This window comes from Cydia fagiglandana, chromosome 20 (assembly GCF_963556715.1).
Source record: "Cydia fagiglandana chromosome 20, ilCydFagi1.1, whole genome shotgun sequence".
Lineage (NCBI taxonomy): Eukaryota > Metazoa > Arthropoda > Insecta > Lepidoptera > Tortricidae > Cydia > Cydia fagiglandana.
In genome coordinates, this window is record NC_085951.1 from 14,575,115 (window position 1) to 14,598,783 (window position 23,669).

General features: G+C 40.3%; 1 protein-coding gene across 1 annotated transcript in view; it reads left to right on the forward strand.

The window, feature by feature from the left end:
• Positions 1-23,669, forward strand: part of LOC134674700 (protein strawberry notch) — a 61,174-nt gene that overhangs the window by 11,472 nt on the left and 26,033 nt on the right. Inside the window, exons 7-22 of the mRNA XM_063532825.1 lie at positions 434-512; positions 729-837; positions 1,714-1,814; positions 2,753-2,928; positions 4,155-4,319; positions 4,957-5,198; positions 5,760-5,913; positions 10,905-11,039; positions 11,819-11,964; positions 17,732-17,907; positions 20,016-20,198; positions 20,698-20,892; positions 21,077-21,240; positions 22,105-22,295; positions 22,656-22,732; positions 23,268-23,456. Of these exons, the coding sequence (XP_063388895.1) occupies positions 434-512; positions 729-837; positions 1,714-1,814; positions 2,753-2,928; positions 4,155-4,319; positions 4,957-5,198; positions 5,760-5,913; positions 10,905-11,039; positions 11,819-11,964; positions 17,732-17,907; positions 20,016-20,198; positions 20,698-20,892; positions 21,077-21,240; positions 22,105-22,295; positions 22,656-22,732; positions 23,268-23,456 (2,482 nt within the window). The remainder of the gene's footprint in view (positions 1-433; positions 513-728; positions 838-1,713; positions 1,815-2,752; positions 2,929-4,154; positions 4,320-4,956; positions 5,199-5,759; positions 5,914-10,904; positions 11,040-11,818; positions 11,965-17,731; positions 17,908-20,015; positions 20,199-20,697; positions 20,893-21,076; positions 21,241-22,104; positions 22,296-22,655; positions 22,733-23,267; positions 23,457-23,669) is intronic.

Genomic DNA, 23,669 nt, shown 5'->3' on the forward strand with positions numbered 1-23,669 from the left:
AAAACCATATTATTCGTCTTGGTAGAAAGTCGAGGAAAATGGCAGGCGTCCTGGGCATGCACTCATACCCGTTTCACGTGTTTCTGACCTTATTTTCATGCTCTAAGAGCGGTTTTATGTTGACCCCTCACCTTGTTCTACCACAATTCGAGTGGAGCGCTAGGTTCGCAAACAAGACAGACCGGTTGAGGGTAGGTTGATGCTTTATAAATTGGTGCCGTGACCAGGATCTTGGATATTCTTTTAATTAACCCTTTAAATGCCACCCATATCGTGTGCAGCGTGTTATCGCTGGTTGGTTAATCAGTTAATGTCCTTGGCGGTCAAAAGATTAAAATTCTTATGTTTCCGTTCTTAATTCTCATTTATGCCAAAATAACGTACGAGTCTCATAACACAGTTGATGTGAATCGTATGTTTTTTGTTTACGCAGATGCCTGGCGACGAGGAGGAGGTGGACGACGAAGAGATGGGCGTGGCAGAGACGTACGCCGACTACATGCCTACGAAACGTAAGTTGTTTAGAGTCCATCGGCATTATCTCTGCACGCAAAGCGTTTACTATGTCGTGAGCTTACATCGTCACTAGCTGACTTATTGCAGACTTAGCGTAGACGAACTTTATTATTGTTTAAACTTTAAAGCGCTATAGTTTAGTATAGGAAAATACAGAATAGCGCTTTGAAATTTCCACTTCTTACCCAAGTTTACTTTATGTTTATCCCCAGTGAAACTCGGCCGCAAGCACCCCGACCCTGTCGTAGAGACAGCCTCGCTCTCCTCCGTGGAGCCCATCGACGTGCACTACAGCCTCAGCTTACCCGACGAGACGATACGGTATTTACAACATTTCATTATTTTCATCCATGGACAGTCGCCATCAGATATATCGGAGCGGCCAAGGTGTTCACAATATCTGAACACGCACTCTAACGCATTGAGAATAGAGGCGTGTTCAGATATTTGTGAACACCTTGACCGCTCCGATATATCTGATGGCGACTGGACAGTGAAAAACTGAAATCTTACGAACTAGTAACTAGTTAGCTGAAGACATCTTCACATTATTACACAACATTCGCCGCTCGCTGGTGGCCTAACGGTAAGAGCGTGCGACTTGCAGTCCGGAGATCGCGGGTTCAATTCAAACCCTGGCTCGTATCAATGAGTTTTTCCGAACTTAATGAACAAAATATCATTTGATATTTACCAGTCGCTTTTCAGTGAAGTTAAACATCGTGAGGAAACCGGACTAATCCCAATAAGGTCTACGTTACCTCCTGGGTTGGAAGGTCAGATGGCAGGCGCTTTCGTATAAACTAGTACCACGTCAATTCCGGGGATTAGTTGCCGGGACAACGCGAGGATGATGATGATTCGCCGCTCAGTGCGGCCGCAATGTATACGTGATGTAGTGGCAGGCGTGGCTCACTCCGCGATGTCGTCGCTTTGCTACAGGAAGCTAAAAGTACATCCGTTCGACCCCAATTTTGGGGAAAGCCATAAGCCGCGCGTGGCGCAGTCGCCACCTAGCGGCCATATCTGTGCTGATCGTAACAGACGCGTTTTGTTAGTGAGTGAGTCTTCTGTACCTAGTACTATTATTTATTCTGTGGTAGTGGCTGAGCCGTTATCTTCTTATTTTAAATGTAATCTCTTTTCAGACGATTCCAAATACGTAATTGAATTAATCAATAGCTATCACCTCATTAGGAACGGGTTGTTATCCGCTCTGCAGTTGGAAGCCGTCGTGTACACAGCGCAGGCGCACGAGCACACGCTGCCGGACGGCACGAGGGCCGGGTTCCTTATAGGTAAGAACCAGTCATATATATGTTGTATTAAATACTAACTTTGGATTCGAAATATTGGTCGGGCTGGCATATACAGCACCTAGCCGGAAAAGTTTAATCAATTCGTCTGGTCTCAGATGTAGAAAAATTAGAATTCGATTATGTTTCAAATCAATGTCTCAGTTTGAGTGCCCGAGTGGGCTCCAAAAGTGATATACTACTGAAAGTTTTTCATTATTTTTGGATATGAGGTTTCCAACCCGAGTCTACTCGGGCCGAGCTTAATTCTGCATGCCATTTGCAATGACCAAGAGTGGTTATGTCATCATTAATGTCAAATTTCTATGAGGATATGACGTTTATAATGACACTCGCTCACTTCATTATATTCAAGCCGGTGAAAAATTAGCTTAAAACGGTCTCTACGTGTATAAGGGTGGTATTCCACCTGTTTAATTTCTTTGTCCATGGTGTATTGTGTCTTACATTTTGCTTAATGAGAGAGTGAGACGCTATAACATTGAACTAAGAAATTGGACAGGTGGAATACCACCCCTTAGGGTGGGCACAAGGTAGGGGAAACCTGAAGACGCTGGTTCAAATCCAGCCTTGTCCAACGGAGGCTTTAATTTTTCTGTAGTATTAAAATGAATAAATAAATAAATAAAATAAATATTATAGGACATTCTTACACAGATTGACTAAGTCCCACAGTAAGCTCAAGAAGGCTTGTGTTGTGGGTACTCAGACAACGATATATATAATACACAAATACTTAAATACATAGAAAACACCCATGACTCAGGAACAAATATCTGTATCATCATACAAATAAATGCCCTTACTGGGATTCGAACCCAAGACCATCGGCTTCGCAGGCAGGGTCACTACTCACTAGGCCAGACCGGTCGTCAAAATTAAAAAGCTTAAAATTAAAAGTTAATGAAATGTGTTGTCAGGTGACGGCGCTGGTGTGGGCAAAGGCCGAACCATCGCCGGCATAATCTTCGAGAACTACCTGAAGGGCCGCAAGCGCGCCATCTGGGTGTCAGTCTCCAACGACTTGAAGTACGACGCGGAGAGAGACCTGAGGGACATCGGGGCGGGGAAGATTGAAGTTCACCCTCTAAATAAGGTAACGTACACACTTTGGCAGCAAATAAGTAAAATTAATTACAGGATGCTGAAACGTCAAAGCGTGTCTCTTACCTACTTATTTAGTAGCAAATAGTTCTGAACTGAACTGAACTGAAATAGTTCTGGAAATTTAACTGATTTTCCGTAACCGATATTTCATTTAAAGAAAGATGTCACCGTAAAATCAATTTTGAGACTTAACAATCACAAAAAATCAATTAGATATAGAGTGATCCGAGTAACCGTATCATTGTCGCGAAAAAATAGATGCTGGCAAAAATCTAAAGAAAAGATTGAAGAATTATGAAATAAGTTTATTTTACACGTAAGTATGACATTAAGCGGTCTTTTAAGTAAAAATTTAAACATGATTACTTTTTCCATAAAGTTTTTAATAGAGTCTGCAATGCGCATTGAATATTCCTTGATGGTAACATTGGTAACCATCAACCATCCATTACCATCAGGCGGGTCGTCTGCTTATTTACCAACGTGTATATATAAAATCATTTTTACAGTATGGTGCTACTTTACCGCCCTAATGCGGTAACTAGCAGTACTAGGGGCATTCCACGAGACTGTCGCTTACATAACGCTTTTGCCTTGTATGGCAACTACCTCAATAAAATACGTGAATCTCGAGAATATACTGCCAATTTGTTAGCCAAGTCATGAATTTGCCTTTGCAAAATACCTGACCCAATATCGCTTACTCAGCATTTCCAGAAGTATTAGAAGAATTGCGTTATGTAAGCGACAGTATCGTGGAATGTCCCACTAGCAGTACGTGCGAATGTGGAACATTTTAAGGGCCATATGTACTGTAAAACGTTGTACAGTACACGTGCGAAAAGGTAATTCGCAGCTCGTGTCGGTTTAAAGCTCTCCCTTCGGTCGTGTTTCAATTTATCGTAAGTCGTTGCGAGTTTACTACTTTTAAATTTCGCACATTTGTAATGTATTAATATTCATACCTTTTAGCAGCCAAGGGCCACATAGCAGCTAACGAAGTGGTCGCGGGCCGCACTTTGTTATTATTTATGACTTTATCAGATATTGCTATTTGTCAATAATACATACAAAATAGCCTGGGAGGCTCGCGGGCCACAAGTGAGAGGTTCGCGGGCCGCGGGCCGCTGGTTGCCGACCGCTGATCTAACAGATAGAAAAACTTTTTGTTTCATTCGTAACTTTTTAATTCAAGAGATCCTTTTTTGTACCCAGTTCAAATACGCAAAGATCTCATCGGCGGTGAACGGGAACGTTAAGAAAGGCGTCGTATTCTGTACATACTCGGCGCTGATCGGCGAGACGCAGTCGAACACCACCAAGTACAGGACGAGGCTCAAGCAGCTGCTGCAGTGGTGCGGGGAGGACTTCGACGGATGCGTATCCTTTTACAAAATACTTACTACTATACTTACTCCTCTGGCGCAGCGACCCAAAGTGTGTCTTGGCCTCCAACACGACTGCTCGCCACTGATCCCGGTCCTGTGCCGTTTCTCGCCAGTTCTCAACCCGGAGCTCGCGCAGATCAGCGTCCACCACATCCGCCCATCGATACCTAGGTCGACCGACCGGGCGGCGTCCTATCGGTTTTCCCTCAAGCGCTCGCTTTTAGAAAATAGATCGAGTATAATATAATACAGTTAGATATATTTAATATATTAAGAACGGGTCGGTCACGTATTTTAAGTCGAAAAATCGACATATTTCACTTCGTACCGAGGAGTGTCATCAGGAGCTTGTGTTGACGGTGACGGACCGGTGCAGACTTTTACGACTTGTAAGTGACTTGTGAGTGACCCGTTCTTAATATATTGAATATGTCTGTGTCTCACTGAAGTTTTGTTATTATTAAAATACAGTCGGATGGTTAGAAAATGAGCAGTCTGTTGTAATGTAGTTGTAGGTAACTCATAAAAAAAAAGACTTTTAAAATGTCATAGGAAAAACGCGATAAAGAATTAATTTCAAATTATTTCCTTGCATCTTTCCATAAAACCTACTTACACCATCAAATCAGATCGTATTCGACGAATGCCACAAAGCGAAGAACCTCTGCCCCGTCGGCTCAGGCAAGGCCACAAAGACCGGCCTTACCGCCCTAGAGCTACAAAACAAACTCCCCAAGGCTCGCGTAGTATACGCTTCGGCCACGGGTGCGTCTGAACCAAGGAACATGGCCTATATGGTCCGGCTTGGTATATGGGGCGAGGGAACACCCTTCCCTACGTTTATGGACTTTATCAACGCGGTAGAAAAGAGGTAAGACCCTTATACCGTAGAAACAAAGCAAATTTAACTCTGTAAGAATACACACTAGGTTCAAAACTCTAAAACAAACTCCCCAAGACTCGCGTAGTATACGTTTCGGCCACGGGCACTTCTGAACCAAGGAAGATGGCGTATATGGTGCGGCTTGGTATATGGGGCGAGGGAACACCCTTCCCTACGTTTATGGACTTTATCAACGCTGTAGAAAAGAGGTGAGTACTCACCTTATCGAAGTTGCTTGACTTACATTCATGAGGTATGAATGGGAAACTTTGTGTACCATTAAACTGGATCTTTTCGTCCTTGAACACCTGAAAAGTAACACTTTGGCATATAACAACTTTATCAACATTATGAAAAAGATATGAGATTCTTAGTGCGATTTGCACTATCCCACTAACCCGGAGTTAACCGGTTAAACCGTTGACTCAGTGTCAAATGGTACTGGTGACCATGGTAACTCCAGGTTTAACCGGTTAACCTTAGTGAGCACATCCAAATAACTTTTGATATTTTGATTTCGAGATATAATCCATGTGATTGTTCGTACAGAGGTGTCGGCGCCATGGAGATCGTAGCCATGGACATGAAGCTCCGAGGCATGTACATCGCCCGCCAGCTCTCGTTCCACGGCGTCTCGTTCAAGATAGAGGAGGTGCCGCTATCGGACGCGTTTCGTGAGACTTACGACAAGTCTGTTGCCTTGGTGAGTTTTATTAATTATTTTATTTGCTTCACTGGATCCGTAACCCAAAATGGATCTTGGCCTCTGACACACTTATTATTTATCTAAAGCGTGGTATTCTGCCCTACTAAGTGCCACTTGCACAATCCCACTAACCCGGGGTTAACCGATTAAACCGTTAACCCAGTGTCAAATTGTAAATATTGTAAATTGTTAACCCCGGGCTAGTGGGATGGTGCAAGTGGCACTAAGCCAAATAGCGTTATCTCAAAAGATAATTAATTGCTAACTTATACTTTACTTTCTATAGTTGATAGTTCCATTTGTTTTTGAGATAGCGCTATTCGGCTTAGGTTAGGAGGGCAGTATTCCACCTGTCCAATTTCTTTGTCCAATGTCATTGTGTCTCACTCTCTCATTAAGCAAAATGTGAGACGCAATACACATTGGACAAAGAAATTGGATAGGTGGAATACCACCTATATTTTAAGATAGATTGGGGGTTCCGGAAGAAAAATAAATAGGTTTAATAATGCTTTGGCTACGGATAAAAACGCTTAAGGCGCTCTTATAGTTGAGTTTTACGTTTCCGAGGGGGTGAAGCAGACGAGTGGTAGAACAGGCGGGCGGGCGCCCCGCGCACCCCGCCGCACCATTCCCGCGCAGCACGTCTACATCCTTATTCTGGCGCCATCGGTATTCTGAATATTCTGATTTGTCAGTTCCGGGATTTTTTCCGGCAAATAATATCGAATAAGGTTTATTAGCAAATTCGTAATTTAATGAGTACTTAATGAAATTATATACAATATGAGAGTATACCCCGACAAACTAAGAACCTAATAAAATTATACCCAATTACTATGAGACAGAAATTAGTACTTAAGTACTTACCTTAAAAATATAATAGAGTTAGACCAAGAAAATTCTGCAACGATTTAGAATGCACACGCAGTGCAAGTGTTATTTTGAACGACAAACCTTCATGAAATTATGATTAACACTTGCACTGCGTGTGTAATCAAAATCTTCGCAGACTTGGTCTAATTCTAGAAGTCAATTTCGGGCAAGTAGGTATTGAAAATAAGGAGGAATACTGTAGTTGGTTTTTTTTAGCATTAGAAAGTACTTGAAAGAAGGTAAGCGATCTAGACATGTCTTTTAATTGAATGGCGCTTTTTAAAAATCAGTAACTATTACTTATGAAAGCTTATTTTATATATTAGGACTTTTATTTTATATAAAATCAATCAACATTTGGCATGATGTGTCATATCCCCGTAGCTGCAGGCGTCCATAGGCTATGGTGAATGCGGGTCGTATGCTGGCTTGCCACCAGTGTGGTATATAAAAACAGCATTTTTTGGAATAAATTTCCATATAGCACGGTACGGACTTGGCGGAAATAAGGTAGAAGTACTAGTGCACAACGCTGCACTAGTATTCGACACGGGCACTTTATGTCAAAGTGACAAGAATTAAATTTGAATACAGAAAGATCGTCGCCGTTCAAATTTAACCTATATTACTTTGACATAAAGTATAGTGTGTAGCTTTCAAATAGAGCTCAACGGCTAATCCTATTGTCTATTGTTAAGTAAAACCGCACGTGCTACTTACGTGCAAAAAAGGGTCTTAATTATTTTATTTGGCACCTGAGCGCCGGCTAGGCCAACGCTCAAAAAACCAGTGTAGGTGCGCTCTCCGATAACGCGCCTTTGTGTCATCTCGATGACACATTTTAGACTGGTTCTGTAGCGTTCGACTCGCCGCACTCAGTAACCGGAGTACGTATTTTTTATGCAGGTGGTTGTGGCACGTGGCATGAGCGGTTTTACTTAACAATAGACAATAGGAGTCTGTGGCCATGAGTAAGCCCATTCATAATAAAAAAAAGGATTAGCCGTCGAGCTCTATTTGAAAGCTACACACTATACCCATGTCGAATACTAGTGCAGCGTCGAGCACTAGTACTTCTACCTTACCTAATATTAAACACAAAACCATTTTAGGCATTTTTCGACCACTTCCCTTAAAACGCATGTAGGTAACTCGGAAACTAAAAGCGGTGAAATGGTTAGGTACCACTCGGAAGCCGGTGTTGCTCGAAGGGTACCACCATACACTAAACACTCCCACATAGGTATTTGAATCCCGTACACATATGTTTAAAAATGATTCAATTTGAAATAGCCTTTAATAAAATTTGTTTACACAATTTATCAATCGTGACTGAATTCCGGATTGGTTAGACGGGTGTGTGCCTTTGCTTCCCAACTTGTTATAAATTGACAATATGACGGGCGAATGTCTGAAATGTCACAGTAATTAAGAATTATTTTGCTTTTCTTCGTAAGAATGTTGAAAAACATTGTGTGTATAACATATTTGCATATTTATACAGTGGTTACCCATTTTATGAAACGTCCACTAAACTAGCATAGGTCCGACGCTGGCAGTGGCCACGGGCGTACTGGCGCGGGGAATAGGCGCAAGGTTTGCCGCGTAGGGTGTAATTTAGTAGGCAAAAGTTGAATTCATAAAATTATGAATGAAAAGATTAACGTATCGATAAAAGGACCAGCAAAAACGAAGATTTACTTAAAAGCTATCGAATGAGGTAAGTTTCATATCCATTTTCGTCGTAGTACTTCTAAAATATGGATCAAAAGACAGCTTTAAGCATGTTTTCAACTTAAGATTCTATCGAGAAAATAATGAGCCGTTGTGTTTCTGACAAGCAATAACGTAGTTCAAGGACTAAAGTTATACATACTAGAAAATAATGCATGAAATCCTTGTAAAAGTCTGTAAATATGGTTACAAAAAAGCGCATTTTACTACACACCGCGCCTTAATGTTATACGCGAATTAACTTAATTTCGTGGAGTCAACCATTCGGCTTCCCTTTATCTTGCATAATATCGATTGTCCGAAATACACTTCGCATAGCAGGTTTCGCAGAAACATTTTTAACCGAATGATACTTTTGCATAATTGTATAATTAGCATAACTGTCATGTCGCATAACATTCATTTGGCAGAATTTTGAATAGCAGAATACTACTATCGTCGATTTTACATACGCAGAATTGTATGTAGCATAAATTACATTCCACCGAATTTCTTATGGCATATTGCTCATATTGTAGACTTGAATTTCGCAGAATGTTATGCAGCAGAATAAAAGTTCTGCCGAAATTGTTACCGCATAATACTCATGTCGCTGACTGAACCTACACAAAAGGAATTGCTGCCAGAACTACAGGTTAAGTTAGGTTAGAACTGCGACCCCTACATAAAAGGAATTGCTGCCAGAACTATAGGTTAGGTTAGGTTACAATTGCGACCCCTACACAAAAGAAATTGTTGCCAGAACTGTAGGTTAGGTTAGGTTAGAACTGCGACCCCTACTCAAAAGAGGGTGCGTAACGGTCCATATAACAACTTTTGATATATTTTTAGTCGATATAACGATTGAGGGACATAATGCACTTTTGCTATAACAATACATGGTATATTCTTAAAGAGTCTAACTATCGTCAAGTATAATGAACTTGTAATATAACTACTTCTAATCTAACATTAACAGCGTATATAATTAAGTTCGATATAACGCTCAGTTGGCATAATGTATAGTCCGTTTTTTTTAGCATTAGAAAGAACTTCGCAGAAGTAAGCTTGTGGTTCCAAATCCGGCACTTTTAGCGGTAATAATTTGAAGTAAATTATATGTATTGACCATGCTACATTAGATAATTCAATTATTATTAACAATTAAAGAGCCTGATAAAAACTGCACGCTTGCTTCTGTGGAGTTCTTTCTAATGCTAAAAAAAACGAACTATAGTACTGGTATAATTTGTAATATTTACTACTATTATAACAACCTACGTATTCGAACTTAAGGCAGGTCTCAGTTAGGTACGACGACGAGCGAAGCGAGGAGGAGTGTTAGGTAGAACTGCGACCCTACAGCGCGCGAGCCGAGCGAGCGAAGCGAGCGTGCCGCGGTAGCGGCCGGCGAAGCGCCAGAACCGACTTTTTTTATTATAACCTCAACTTATTATTATACATTTGAATACATTATACCATAAATACTTATAACAAATATTCATTATATCCAGTAAACGTTATATCGAATAGCTTTTATATCGATTAAACATTATATCCCATGAAAATAGTTATTTTGTTGTTATATCAAAAGTTCATTATACCGCTTAAGTGATTATACACCATGAAATTATATCAAAAGTTGTTATATATTTTGAAAATATATCAAAAATTGTTATACGGATCATTACACACCCCTCAAAAGAAACTGCTTCCAGAACTGTAGGTTAGGTTAGGTTAGAACTGCGACCCCTACTCAAAAGAAACTGCTTCCAGAACTGTAGGTTAGGTTAGGTTAGAACTGCGACCCCTACTCAAAAGAAACTGCTTCCAGAAGTGTAGGTTAGGTTAGGTTAGAACTGCGACCCCTGCTCAATAGGTACTGTTGGAGTAGGTATTCATTGGTGTAGTAGGGTACGGAAAATTAAAAAAAATAGAAACTCCGAACACATAAATGTAATATAATTGTTTTATTCGATTTTATATCTGTATGCGATACCTATTTCGGCGAGAAACTAACTATCCATCAAAATATTATTCTCATCAACAGTATGCCAATGAATTATTCTGCCTAAGGAAATTGTGCGAAAAGACAGTATGCCAAGTACATATTATGCGACGCAATTTTCGGCAAAACAATTATTCGATTATAGTATTATTCTTCAAATTGAGATTATGCCATTGCATTATTCTGCTTTACAAAATTGTGCGAAACAACAGTATGCCTTGAAACTTATGCAAAAAGTAATTCTGCGAAATGATGATTCTGCCAAGGGTTGCTATGCGAAAGTAAAATATGACAATAAATTTTATGCAACATATTAGTAATCCATCAATATTAGCACGAGCGGTTAAACAACAACTTTGCCCCCTTGTAAAACAGATAACTATTGTCGTAGTGGGTGGAAGCCATGCAGCGGTTCACGGAGGCCGCGGAGCTGATCGACGCGGAAGCTCGCATGAAGAAGACCATGTGGGGACAGTTCTGGTCGGCGCATCAACGGTTCTTCAAGTACCTGTGTATCGCCGCTAAGGTAACTTCAGGTTTTCATTTGATATAACTAAATACAGGAGATGAGGGATAACAGGATATCATCATCATCATAACTAAATACATACATACATACAATATAATCACGCCTATTTCCCGGAGGGGTAGGCAGAGACCACGGATTTCCACTTGCTACGATCCTGACATACCTCTTTCGCTTCCTTCACATTCATAACATTCCTCATACACGCTCGCCGGTTAAATACAATATCGTAAATCCCAGTATTTCATCATTTTACAATCCGCTACGTTTCATACGTTTTTGAGTCTTTAAAAAAGTTTGATTGTTGGTACTTTTTGGTCTACTAATATTATTCTATGCTCCTAGATTATTTGCGCTTAGCCCACTAGCTTATGAAAGCTAGGTTTATTAGAGTACTATCGAACTTCGACCATACAAAAAGCCAGGATGTCTTTCGGCTCCAAGAAAGGAATGGTGGCCAGATAAACCGACTTCTAACTGAGCATGGACGCTGTGCCGATTATATGTTCAAGTGCGGGTGGTGAGACTCGCCAGAGAGTGACTGCGGAGCTCCAAAGCAGAATATCCAATATAACAGTCGAATGCCCTAAGAGAAAGTTTATGGGCAACCATGAAGACTTGTTCGCTCCTATTGAAGACGCAGCCCTTTGGACCAATTCATTGGATATAGTTCTTTAACTCTTTATTATGTACTTTCTAATATTTTAAGCGACTCGAATCTTGCCATACGATTAAATAACTTAGAATACTCTTTATTAATGATATGATATTGTCCATAGGTGCATCACGCAGTAGTAACAGCGCGAGAAGCGGTGAAATGCGGCAAATGCGTCGTGATCGGGTTGCAGAGCACGGGCGAGGCTCGAACCCTGGACCAGCTGGAGCGAGACGACGGAGAGCTCAGCGACTTCGTCTCCACCGCCAAGTGAGTACATATACTAATGGCTCTGTGAGCTGTAGCTCACCAATTATCACGAGAACCGGTTGAGAAATTCAACTGCAGAGATCAGCTGGACATATGAAAAAATATGTTAGCTGGCGCCTACCTGAACCATTGTGGTGCACTCTCATGTGCTTAAATAAATGAATAAATATGTAGTTAGTTAATAAGTTTGTGTGTACCTACTAACATTAGTTGTAAGATTAAAATGCGTCACTAACGAAATTGATCCCTTGTTGGTTTTAAATAAATTAAATTAAATTTAAAGCATTTTAGCCTAAGCTGAAATGGAGTACTTGATGTTTGGTTAGCGATGTCTGTCGTCGGATCCATACACTAATGACAGCGGGAGCGGTCAAGTGCGATAAGGCGTCATTCGTAAACCGTATTGCAACGAGATAGAGTCCGGACCAACATTGGTCTAATTTGTTATATATGTACACTGTTGCATTTTGTATTTTCAGTTGAATGTAACTATATTGATGAAGGGATATGATTTCTGAATTGTTTGTAAATAATATTAAAATAAATTTTACTTACTTCCTTAGTTGCCGCAAATTTAATAAAGTCGATGTTTTAAACAACACCGCGTAATAGAATGATTTGAATTTAATTAAACTGTACAGCTGAAAAGAAAATAAAACTTAATCAGTCATTAATACTGTTTATTTAGCTATAATATTGATAACAACAAACCCTACGAACTAAACATATTCAGTTCATTTGGACAAACATATTGGAAAAATTCGTCTTTTCCACTGGTCTTATTTTAGCCAATTCCTTAGCTAGCCGCGCCATCGTCTCCACATTAGCTTTATTCGGGTTATCTCTAAACAATCTATTCAGTCTTCTAAACTCGTCATTCAATTCCTTCATCGTTGCTTCATACTGTACCTTTAAATCTAATGTTACCACATTTTCTATGCAGTAATTTGCCTCTAGTGGATCTATTTCTTGTTTTACTTCGGTAGAAATATCACTTTCATTTGATGAAGCTGACATAGGTCTATCGGTTGTGTCAAAGGGCGTCTCACAATCTTCCGTTTCTTCTCTATTATCATTTTCAACTTTTACTTTATTAACCTCACCTGCTATTTTATAAACGACGTCAGTATCTATGGCATCGGTAATGCCATTGTATTTGTAGTTGATAGTATTCAGTACGAATGTTAAATGTTCACATATTCGTCCTTTCACACCTACTTTACAATCACAACAAATTGAATCTGTATTCAAATGATAAGTGTTCTTTCCATCGCCAGTCACTTTATAATCATTAGGTCCGACTTTGTGTATAGATTCTGAAGAAAGCTCAGTTTTTAATAGGAACTTTGTATGCAAACCTACAACATCATTGTTTATATAAGCAATTATCATTTTCTGAAAATGACTTTCTAGAATTTTAGTGATAACGTCCATCATTACACAGAAATTAAACGACTTACATTTCTGTATAAAGAACTCTTTTATAAATATTATAGGCGCTTCAATATGTTTTCCATTGAAGTCTTTTACCCCCATCCATTGCTCCCAATCTTGCCAGACGGATTCCATTTTTTGCAAAAATGGTTGCATTATATCATTGTTTACTAAACTATAATGGATTGTAATAGCTTCTTCTATATTATCAGCATAAATTAAAGACTTGAACAATTGCATAATTTCATGCCGTTTGCTTTTTTCTACTTTATTGTCATCATCGCAAATAAATTCCCAAAATTCTCTACAAATCTCAAACCTGTCCGGTTTTACCACTATTTTTGGAAACATCGAAGTTAAAGCTTCCTTTATTAATGTATTTCCAAAGGAAACTAATTTAGGCTCAAAGCTTTTATCAAAACCTCTCTCTATAGCTGATGATATAGCCAAAAATATCTGCTCATATATACCTATATTTCTGTCATTGAATATAACACATGCAATAGGCAGCGAACCGAGTGGCGTAGGCACGTAAACCATCATTACAAAAGGCCCAGAATGTATCGGTGTTACATCTATTAATACACTTTCAATACTGAATTCTGTCACAACGCGCCCCATGAGCGGGGTAATAATAACCGCAAACTGATTGTTCGTACAGTATTTAACCATGTGACCACTCTGCTGTAAACTTTCAATCTTTCTATTAATAACTTCATTAGTATCTATAGTTTTACATGTCCATTTCTTTTGAAATATGTATATGATGTGTCGTAGAGTAGGATTCACGCTTGCATTCTCGATAACTCCACCATCTGGTCCATTTCGCTCTATCAGAAGCAGTTCATGGTAACATTTAGCCATCGAAGGCGTGTAGCCATCATTAAAATATTCGTAGAAAGCTGAATCAGCTTGACTAGAAGTTTTTAACTGGCTCAGACACTCCGGGGCGCGTATCAAGTGACTATGGTTAAAATCGATGCTAATATTCATATTCAGACCCATCCTCAAATCTAAATCTTTCCTCATAGTATTTTTGTTCATAATCTTTATTTTGAAGTCGACTTTGGCTCTGCAGTTGAGATTCTTTGTTCGTTCGGAGGTTTTAGACTTGTTTTGATTGGACCGATGGCACCAGAATGATTTTCTGTACACCAGCCGTTTCATATTTGGGAAACAGTTGTGTACAATCCACGTGGTATTGGTGAATCCGGAGAATTTTCTTATCCATTCTTTAGTATAGTTGTTGTAGTGCTCCGTGTCACCCTCTACTATCTTACATTTTAAGAGGACGGTGAATATTTCCGCTGATGTATAGTTGAATCTGTTGAATTTTGCTCCGGCTGATATCTTTTCTAAAAAAATTTTTAATTCCCTTTTTGTGGACATCTTTCTGAAAAATATTAAAAATTAAAACTAATTGCTTTAGTCAAAAAAAAATGGTACTTATAGGAGAAAAATTCCTGAAATTTCATTCCAAAAGTTGACTAATATTCTTAATCATTCTCTTTTGAAGGTAAAACAATTAAAACATTCTTAATGATGCCTTAAATTAATGATGGCTACACGTACCATCTCCCACAATGTTAATTGCCCATTGATGGACCTTATGCCTTTTGTAATAAGGTCCATCGATGTACATGTGTTAAGTGTTGCTGTTTGTATACAGGGTGATCAATCCAAATGGGTCAGTAGGGAGAAGTCAGAAACTATGAGAGATAGCGATATCTGTTCTTAGGAACCATGGCTTCGATTTTAGATTTAATAATAATGACATTCAAACTTTTTTTTTAACTCTCATACATAACCGGGAATCGAACCTGGTCAATATTCTTTATGTAATCGCGTGTAGTATTTGTTTGTATGGCAACTTTTAAACGATGCGTGATAGGTAGGGGGTGCTCGACCAAATATCATAGAGGGCCCCGAGATAAAACAAACTACATTAAAAAAAATTCAAAATGGCCGACTTTCTTTTTAATTTTTTCAAGTTGGTCCAAGCGCGCTGAGATTTGGCATACGGCGAGCCTGGGGGCCCAAGATTACCATGTCAAAAATTTTTTTTTAAAAAATACAAAATACCGGCGGACACGGGCAAAGTCAAATTTCCAAGTAGGTTAAGCGAGCCCGAAGAGCGAGCTTCAGGTCGGAAGGCCGAAGGCCGACCCCGGCGGAGGGCCGAAGACCCGGAGCCTCCACCCCGACTCCCAATAGGAAAAGTGTTAAGTCGTGTTTAAGTTCCAATTTCCCCCTCTCGTGTGACGCTTTAGGCCTTCGGCCTTCGCAAGCCTCAACGCTTCGCCGTCGGGCATTCGGTCCGCCGGCTTTGCGCATCAAGACAGTTGACTTGGTAGAACGCTTGGAAGCACCGCATTCACGCAGCTCGACCTTCGGCCTCGCGTTTTGGGAGTCGGGGTGGAGGCTCCAGGCTTTCGACCTTCCGCCGGGGTTGACCTTCGACCTCCCTGCCTGAAGCTCGCCCTTCGGGCTCGCTTAACCTACTTGGAAATGACTTTGCCCGTGTCCGCCGCCATTTTGGATTTTTCCAAAAAATTTTTTGACATGGTAAATCTCAGCGCGCTCGGACCAACTTGAAAATTAAAAAAAAAGTCGGCCATTTTGAATTATTTTAATTTAATGTAGTTTGTTTTGTCTCGGGGCTCTCTATGATATTTGGTCAAGCACCCCCCACCTATCACGCATCGTTTAAAAGTTGCCATGCAAACAAATACTACACGCGATTACATAAAGAATATTAACCAGGTTCGATTCCCGGTTATGTATGAGAGTTAAAAAAAAGTTTGAATGTCATTATTATTAAATCTAAAATCGAAGCCATGGTTCCTAAGAACAGATATCGCTATCTCTCATAGTTTCTGACTTCTCCCTACTGACCCATTTGGATTGATCACCCTGTATATTATCATGTTTGAATGACTGTTTTTGTTTAATAACAGGTAAACAATTTTGAGGTTATGTTTATGTTTCACTTCATAGTACAAATGCTACAAATATTTAAATTTTTCTTAAACTTACCTTGTTATAATAACCGTTTAGTCAATGTACTTGTAACAAAAACACGTTAATCGATCAATTATTCAACTTGTTTCTACTTGTAAAAGTAATTATTTTTCATGTAAATGAATAATATTTGTATTCACACATTGCAATGTCAATATTTCATCCTTTTTACTGTCTTTAATTCAAATATATATGCCAAACATCACTCAGAATTACTAAATAAACTAAATACAAAACAATATATCTTTGAAAAAATGTAAATAACGCGTATTACTAAAGTCTCATAGCATTACATTACACGCTACAAACCCTAGTCGATTGACGCGCGATCAATGCGTTCCGTTCCGCGCAAGTCAAGGTCGGGGGCGAACGACCGCGCGCAATGCGGTACGGTTTGTTGCGAGGGATTAGTAGCGCGCAGCCCCGCGGCGCGAAAATTTAAACCTCCGCCGTTCTTTTTTATCTTTTTAACTTTAAAAAGTTAAGTAATTTAAGTGTAGTACCATTTTTAAATGGAAAAAATGTATGGCGTGTGTTTCTACAAATATTACTTATACTGATTTAGCGGCAAAATCCTGTGAAAATAATTTTAGTACCTATAATAGTTGAACGCAGGATCGGGAAAAGTGGCGTGCCCTCATTTCGAAGGCCAAGACCCTCTTTGGGCACTAAGCCATATAAGGCCCACTTGCACCATCCTACTAAAAAAAAAAAAAAGCCTTTAATTCCACACAATATGAACAAATAACTTAAAAAATAACAATATAGCTAACATACCTAATTAAAATTATTGATATTAAAATGAAAAACTTAATTACTATGATTGGTGGACCTCTTCGCGAGTAAAGGCCTCCCCCAGCCTCCGCCATTCTGAGCGGTCCTGCGCTACCTCTTGCCATTTGTGCGGTATGGTGTCGGTGACGTCATCGACCCATCTTGTGATTGGTCTGCCAGGTTTTCTTTTTCCTTGTGGCCCTTTCCAAAGTGTCACACGTTTGGTCCATTTTTGGTCACTCATTCTCGCTATATGGCCTGCCCATTGCCATTTCATTTTCAGACAGTGTTACCATCCTACTAACCCGAGGTTAACCGATTAAACCGTTAACCCAGTGTCTAATTGTACTGGTAACTATGGCAACCCCAGGTTTAACCGGTTAACCCCGCGTTAGTGAATGGTGCAAGTCGCCCTTAGTTAGTTAAATTTCCATCAATTTGTACCTAATAATTTTTGAATTTATTTATCGTATTTAATATAACGATGACAACATGTTAAATATTATATTTTTTTGAAGAATGTTTTGTTTTTCTCTAGGGGCGTGTTCCAATCTCTGGTGGAGAAGCACTTCCCCGCACCGGACCGCGAGCGCATCAATCGGCTTCTAGGCCTCGAGGGGCCTAAGAAGGCTCTTCCAGCGCCCACACCCAACGGCCGCACCCCTACAGCATTGACTGTAACAGCATTGACCGGGGAGTCCAGTAAGAGGAAATGTATGTATCAAAATTAACCAACCAATCGGCATTTTAGGCCTCGAGTTAAGTTTTCACAAAAACCTATTGTGTTCTTTGATATATCAGATTCACGCTATTGTAAATAGTTATAGACATAGACATAGACATAGACATAGAACAATTTTATTCAACATCACATGATATGACAGAGTTAACAAATAATGTAACACATTTTACAGATAAATCTTAAATTTACACTTAAAAACTAAGAAATTGAGTTGCACATCTAAGGGAGAAATATTCATGAGTGTTAAATAGGAGCTTGCCTCAGCATAATATTGCAGCGTATTAACTACAACGCTGGTTTTCAGGCAGACCCTTGATACATTATCACTTGCTTCTGTTAGTCGGAAACTAAATGGCTTAAAGTTATGTTAAATATGTACCTATGAGTGTAAGTAAACGACAAGTATTAGAATTTGGACAGAAAAATTGCTAGTACCTATGGTGTAAGTAGAATTGAATAGAAAATAAAGAATAATAATATGGAAGGAATTATATGATCTTATAAGATAGATTATGAGTGTAAATATAATTAATAAAGGTATAAATAAATAAATAAATAAAGACATAAGACATATGGTGCATAAATATATCATTATTTTAGATATGACGGCGTGGCTCTAGTACCAGGAGGTAGCGTGTTTTGTATTGCTATAAGACGTTGTTTAATCTGCAATTTAAAACTACTTACTGTGTTTAAGTTTTTGAGAGGTGGAGGTATATTATTCCAGCATTTCGTTGCTGTATATTTGAAGCTACCTCGAAATGCAGCAGTACGGTGACGTGGTAATACCAATTCGTTACAAACCGATCTGATGCCATACAAGCTCGACCTACTTGCGCGCCATTTGAACTTTTCGAACAGATACTCTGGCTCTGAGATTTTAAAGACTCCAAACAACAAAGATGATAGGTGCAGCTCTCTACGAAATGTCATTTTGAGAATACCTGCTGAGTTTAAATAAGGTGTCACATGCTCTCGTGGCGGAATTCCGAAACAATAACGAGCACATGCATTCTGCACTCTCTGTACTATACGGTCAGTGCGAGCTAGTAAACGTGGGCCATATACTACGTCCGCATAGTCAAATTTAGAAAGTATAGTGTAAATCAAACGATCTGAGCTAGTTTACTCAAAGAGTCTCAAGAATACAATACCATTGAGTGGTAAACCATAAATTAGGATAATCACCTCGTAGTAAAAGCAGATTATAACCGCCTTGAAATGTTAGTATAGATTAACGACTCTATTTCTTTAAACAATAGACTACAAAATACACTAACTAAATAATGGCTAACCTAACTTTTTTTGCATTTAACGACTATCGACCCTTAAGAAGAATGCACTCTTTCCAAAAGATTGAATATGATATTATCTTTTTAGACCATTTTAACCCCATTCAATAAGAAATAAGGTTTAAAATTCAATGTACATGCAATGTACTTCTAACTTATTTTGTAAGTAAATTGGTTGGCGCCTACGAGAACAAAAGCAGATAATAGGATTGTAATAAAACAATGCCATTGTTAGTACAGGTAAGTGAACAAGCTCAGTTCAAAAAATTTTATCTATACTAATGAATTACAAAGTTTGATTCGCAGATCGACGCTGAGGAAATTCCGAATTCGATAGAGTATTTTGAGTCTATAAAATGCGGTTCTTGTAATTTCCGCAATATGCCCCTCGAAACGTAATGACTCATCCATTAGTAATCCCAGATTGCGTGCCTCCGATACACGTTCTACTTCTTCTCCCGAGATAATAACTGCTGGTTTATGGTGTTCGATCCGCTTGATTTGATTTTTAGAGCCAAATACCATAACTTTAGATTTACTGGGATTTAACACCAAGCAGTTAGACTCTGACCAGGCTGTAATAATTTCTAAATCTTCATTTAGTTTCGCAACGGCGTGTCCTGTGTTATTTGGATTAAATGAGATGTAGATTTGAATATCATCAGCGTAAAGATGGAACTTATGTTTACATCTTATTAAACTCTCTCTCTTCTCTCTCCTTATCTCTTCTCTTCTTATTAGTATTACTGTGTCATTAGAACCATCCCTTAATTTAATTATCTTTCCAGTAACATCACGACAACAAGCCAACATAGCGGCAAAGCGAGCTCGCGGCGGTTCGTCTTCGGACGAATTCATTCGTGGATCCGACGACGAAGGAGAAGCGGAGTCGGGTGACGAACGCAGGCGGTCCGACTCTGAGAGCGACTCTAATCCATTCCGCGCCGGTTCCGGCACGGACTCGGACACTGGTGAGGATTAGATCTACTTCCCACGTCTATAGATCAATGCTCGCAGCAACAAACCAACATAGCGGCTAAGCGTGCTCGCGGCGGTTCGTCTTCGGACGAGTTCATCCGTGAATCCGACGACGAAGGAGAAGGGGAGTCGGGTGACGAGCGCCGGCGAGCTGACTCTTAGAGCGACTCGAATCCGTTCCCGGCCGGGTCCGGCACGGACTCGGATACTGGTGAGTAGGATTTACTGATCCGAGAATCATATTCCGAAGCAGAGGAGGAGTCAGGGCACGGATTTGGGTACTCGGATAGTTGACAGATATTGATCCGCGGGTCAGGGAATGAAGCAAAGGCAGAGTCGGGGGACGAGCGAAAGAAATCCGACTCTCGCCCAATCCGTTCCACGCCGGATTCATTGACTCTGGCAGTGATTAAACAATTTTCCAAATGTTATCCTATACGAATACATTCATTTGTATGTAACTATGTTTTAATCTGATAATTATTTCCCCAGAACCCTGGATGAGAAAGAAGAAGCCCCTCAAGAAGAAGAAAGCGGCGTCCCCCAAGAAGAAGCCGTCGACCACACAGGACAAGATCGAGAATATGTTCTCCAGGAAGACCAGCACCACCGCGCCGACGGTCACCGTCGCGGCGCCCGGCGGCATGCTCACAGGGACGCCCGTCGGAACCAATGGACTCTATTTGGGTAAGTCACGTACTCAAATTTTATTTCATAAAATAATAGTTTTGCTGACTGTACGGTCAGTGCTCCAACTTAAGTACCCACGTTGCCATACTAATTGCATAGAAAAGTGGATTTATGTGAGGGAACCGACTGTACAGTCAGCTGCAGAGAAAAAGTACGCTCTTAACCTCTTGTGATATAACAGGTCCAGCACGCAACAACCAGCCGCCGCCGCGCTCGGCCATCGAGCGCGCGTGCAGCATGAAGGAGGAGCTGCTGGCCGCCGTCGAGCGGCTCGCCAAGCGCCTGCCGCCCAACACGCTCGACCAGCTCGTGGACGAGCTTGGCGGCACAGAGAACGTGGCCGAGGTATGTAATAGGTGGAGCGCCGGATATCCAAGCTGGTACTCTCTAATCCTCACAATACTTGCTATTCTAACTTTATACGAGTATATGTCGCAGATATGGTCCTAATGGCGGTGGGCGCATGGGCGTAGTACCTCGATGTATTGACTTCACAGCTAAATTAGTATGCTAACATTCGGACTCGTTAAACATACTAGCGTTAACTATACTATATTCCACTAGTGCCGATCTCTAGCACGGTCCGATCAAGAAGAATCCCCAGCGGCGGAGCCTCACTGCTCCCGCCACAACATCAAGTTGGCTAACCTGCTTGACCAGTCTACCAACATAACGACAAAAATGCCACCTCGTACCGAACTTCACCCAAGTTAAACCACTTGTGACGTTCCAAAGCTGTCATCTTCGCCAATAGATGGCGTTACTCTCAACTTTATTAATTTCGTTAGAACCAAAAATCCGTAGCCAAATATACTGCAATACTTCCTTCTGGAGTCACGCTCCGGCATATATAATTATTTTACGTGACTAGAAGAGGAAATCCCTTTTCGAGTGGAGACGCAAGATCTACATTAAATGTACTCTACTCAATATGCACAGACGTGCCAATATGAGTGTCTGCCTATTCCAGGTATAACATACAATAGTTGTTACCGCTTTTTGACCACGCTGATAATTCTGACCTGAGAATGTTCGTTAGGGTGGTATTAATGTGACGAGTAGGGAGGGAGACGTCTAAAAATTGAAATTTTGTGTTATGCAATTAATGGACGACCCCGAAGTCGATGCTGAGATAGCTCAGACGGATTCAAATTGCACATAACTAAACCGTCTAAATCCATAGATTTTAATACTTTGCTTTACCCACAGATGACAGGCCGCAAAGGGCGCGTCGTACAGACGGAAGACGGTCAGATCCTCTACGAGAGCAGATCCGAAGCCGACGTGCCTCTCGAGACGCTCAATCTAACGGAGAAACAGCGATTCATGGACGGCGAGAAGGATGTAGCTATCATTTCTGAAGCGGCATCTAGTGGTATTTCCCTACAAAGTGACAGGAGGTAAGAAGTCACATTTAAAGTATTTTTTGATTGAGTAGGCCTAGCAACAAGCATTTATAAAAGAGTCATTATTTTGTTGATGTGCTTACTATAGGTTTACTGTTTAACTGAGGCGGGTGGTTAGAAGTGATTTTGGTCAGCTACCAACTGGTTGAAGGCTTGGCTACATTCTGGATCTTATTATATTAACTAATTAAAAAAAATTATATACAAACTAGTTTTAGTCTCAAAATTTAACTACCTTCTACTAAAAAAATCACCTCGCAATTTCTTTACAAACCACCTGAGACCTATTAATCTGATATGTGTGCAATTTTAATGCAATGCATCCCTTGTGATTGTTTAAATCGTGTTGTGTAGGGCGCGGAACCAAAGGCGGCGCGTACACATCACCCTGGAGCTGCCGTGGTCGGCCGACAGGGCTATACAGCAGTTTGGTGAGTTTTTCATAATTATATTACATTTTTATGTAATACAATCTACAATAACAGAGAAACCGCATATATTTAATGCCATAACCAGGCGTGGGTCAATCCGCGATTTCGTCGCTTTGCAACAGGTAGCACAAGTACATCCGACTCACACCAATTCTGGTGGCTAGCTATAAGCTGCGCGTGGCGCTGTCGCCACCTAGCGGTCATATCTGTCCTAATCGTAACAGACGCGTTTTGTTAGAGAGTGAATCTTCTGTACTATTATTTATTCTGTGCCCTGCCATGGCCATAACCTACCATCTTAAGGCAAAACATAGTGATGTATCTCCTTCTTTTATGTCCATAAAAATTGTGGTTATAACCCGGCAAGTTGTATATTAAATTTGAAAATTCAATTTCACTGCGACCTTACTAATTTCATAATAATCATAATACACACTGTAGCTCTTTTGACGCCCTAAACAGCAATTTTATGCTATGACAATTAGCTATGTAATAGTCGTCTATGACTTTTAACTTCATTTCATTGATTATCCAGGTCGCACACATCGATCCAACCAAGTGAACGCCCCGGAATACATCTTCCTAATCTCTGACCTGGCCGGCGAGCGGCGCTTCGCCTCCACCGTCGCCAAGCGGCTCGAGTCCCTCGGCGCCCTGACACACGGAGACAGGAGGGCCACCGAGACCAGGGACCTCAGCCAGTTCAACATCGACAACAAATACGGTGAGCAACTCGAGCTGAAAGTCTGATCATAGAATCACAATACAGATGTAGTGGATAATTATTTTCCATCGTATTTTCACGGAAACGTACGAACGTGCCTTGCTATTTCAGTAAATCTCGGTATAAAAAAGTACTAAGGTTGACTGAAGTAGCATGACAAATACGAACGTTTCCGAGAAAATGCGATGGAAAACAATTACCTATGCGCTAAAT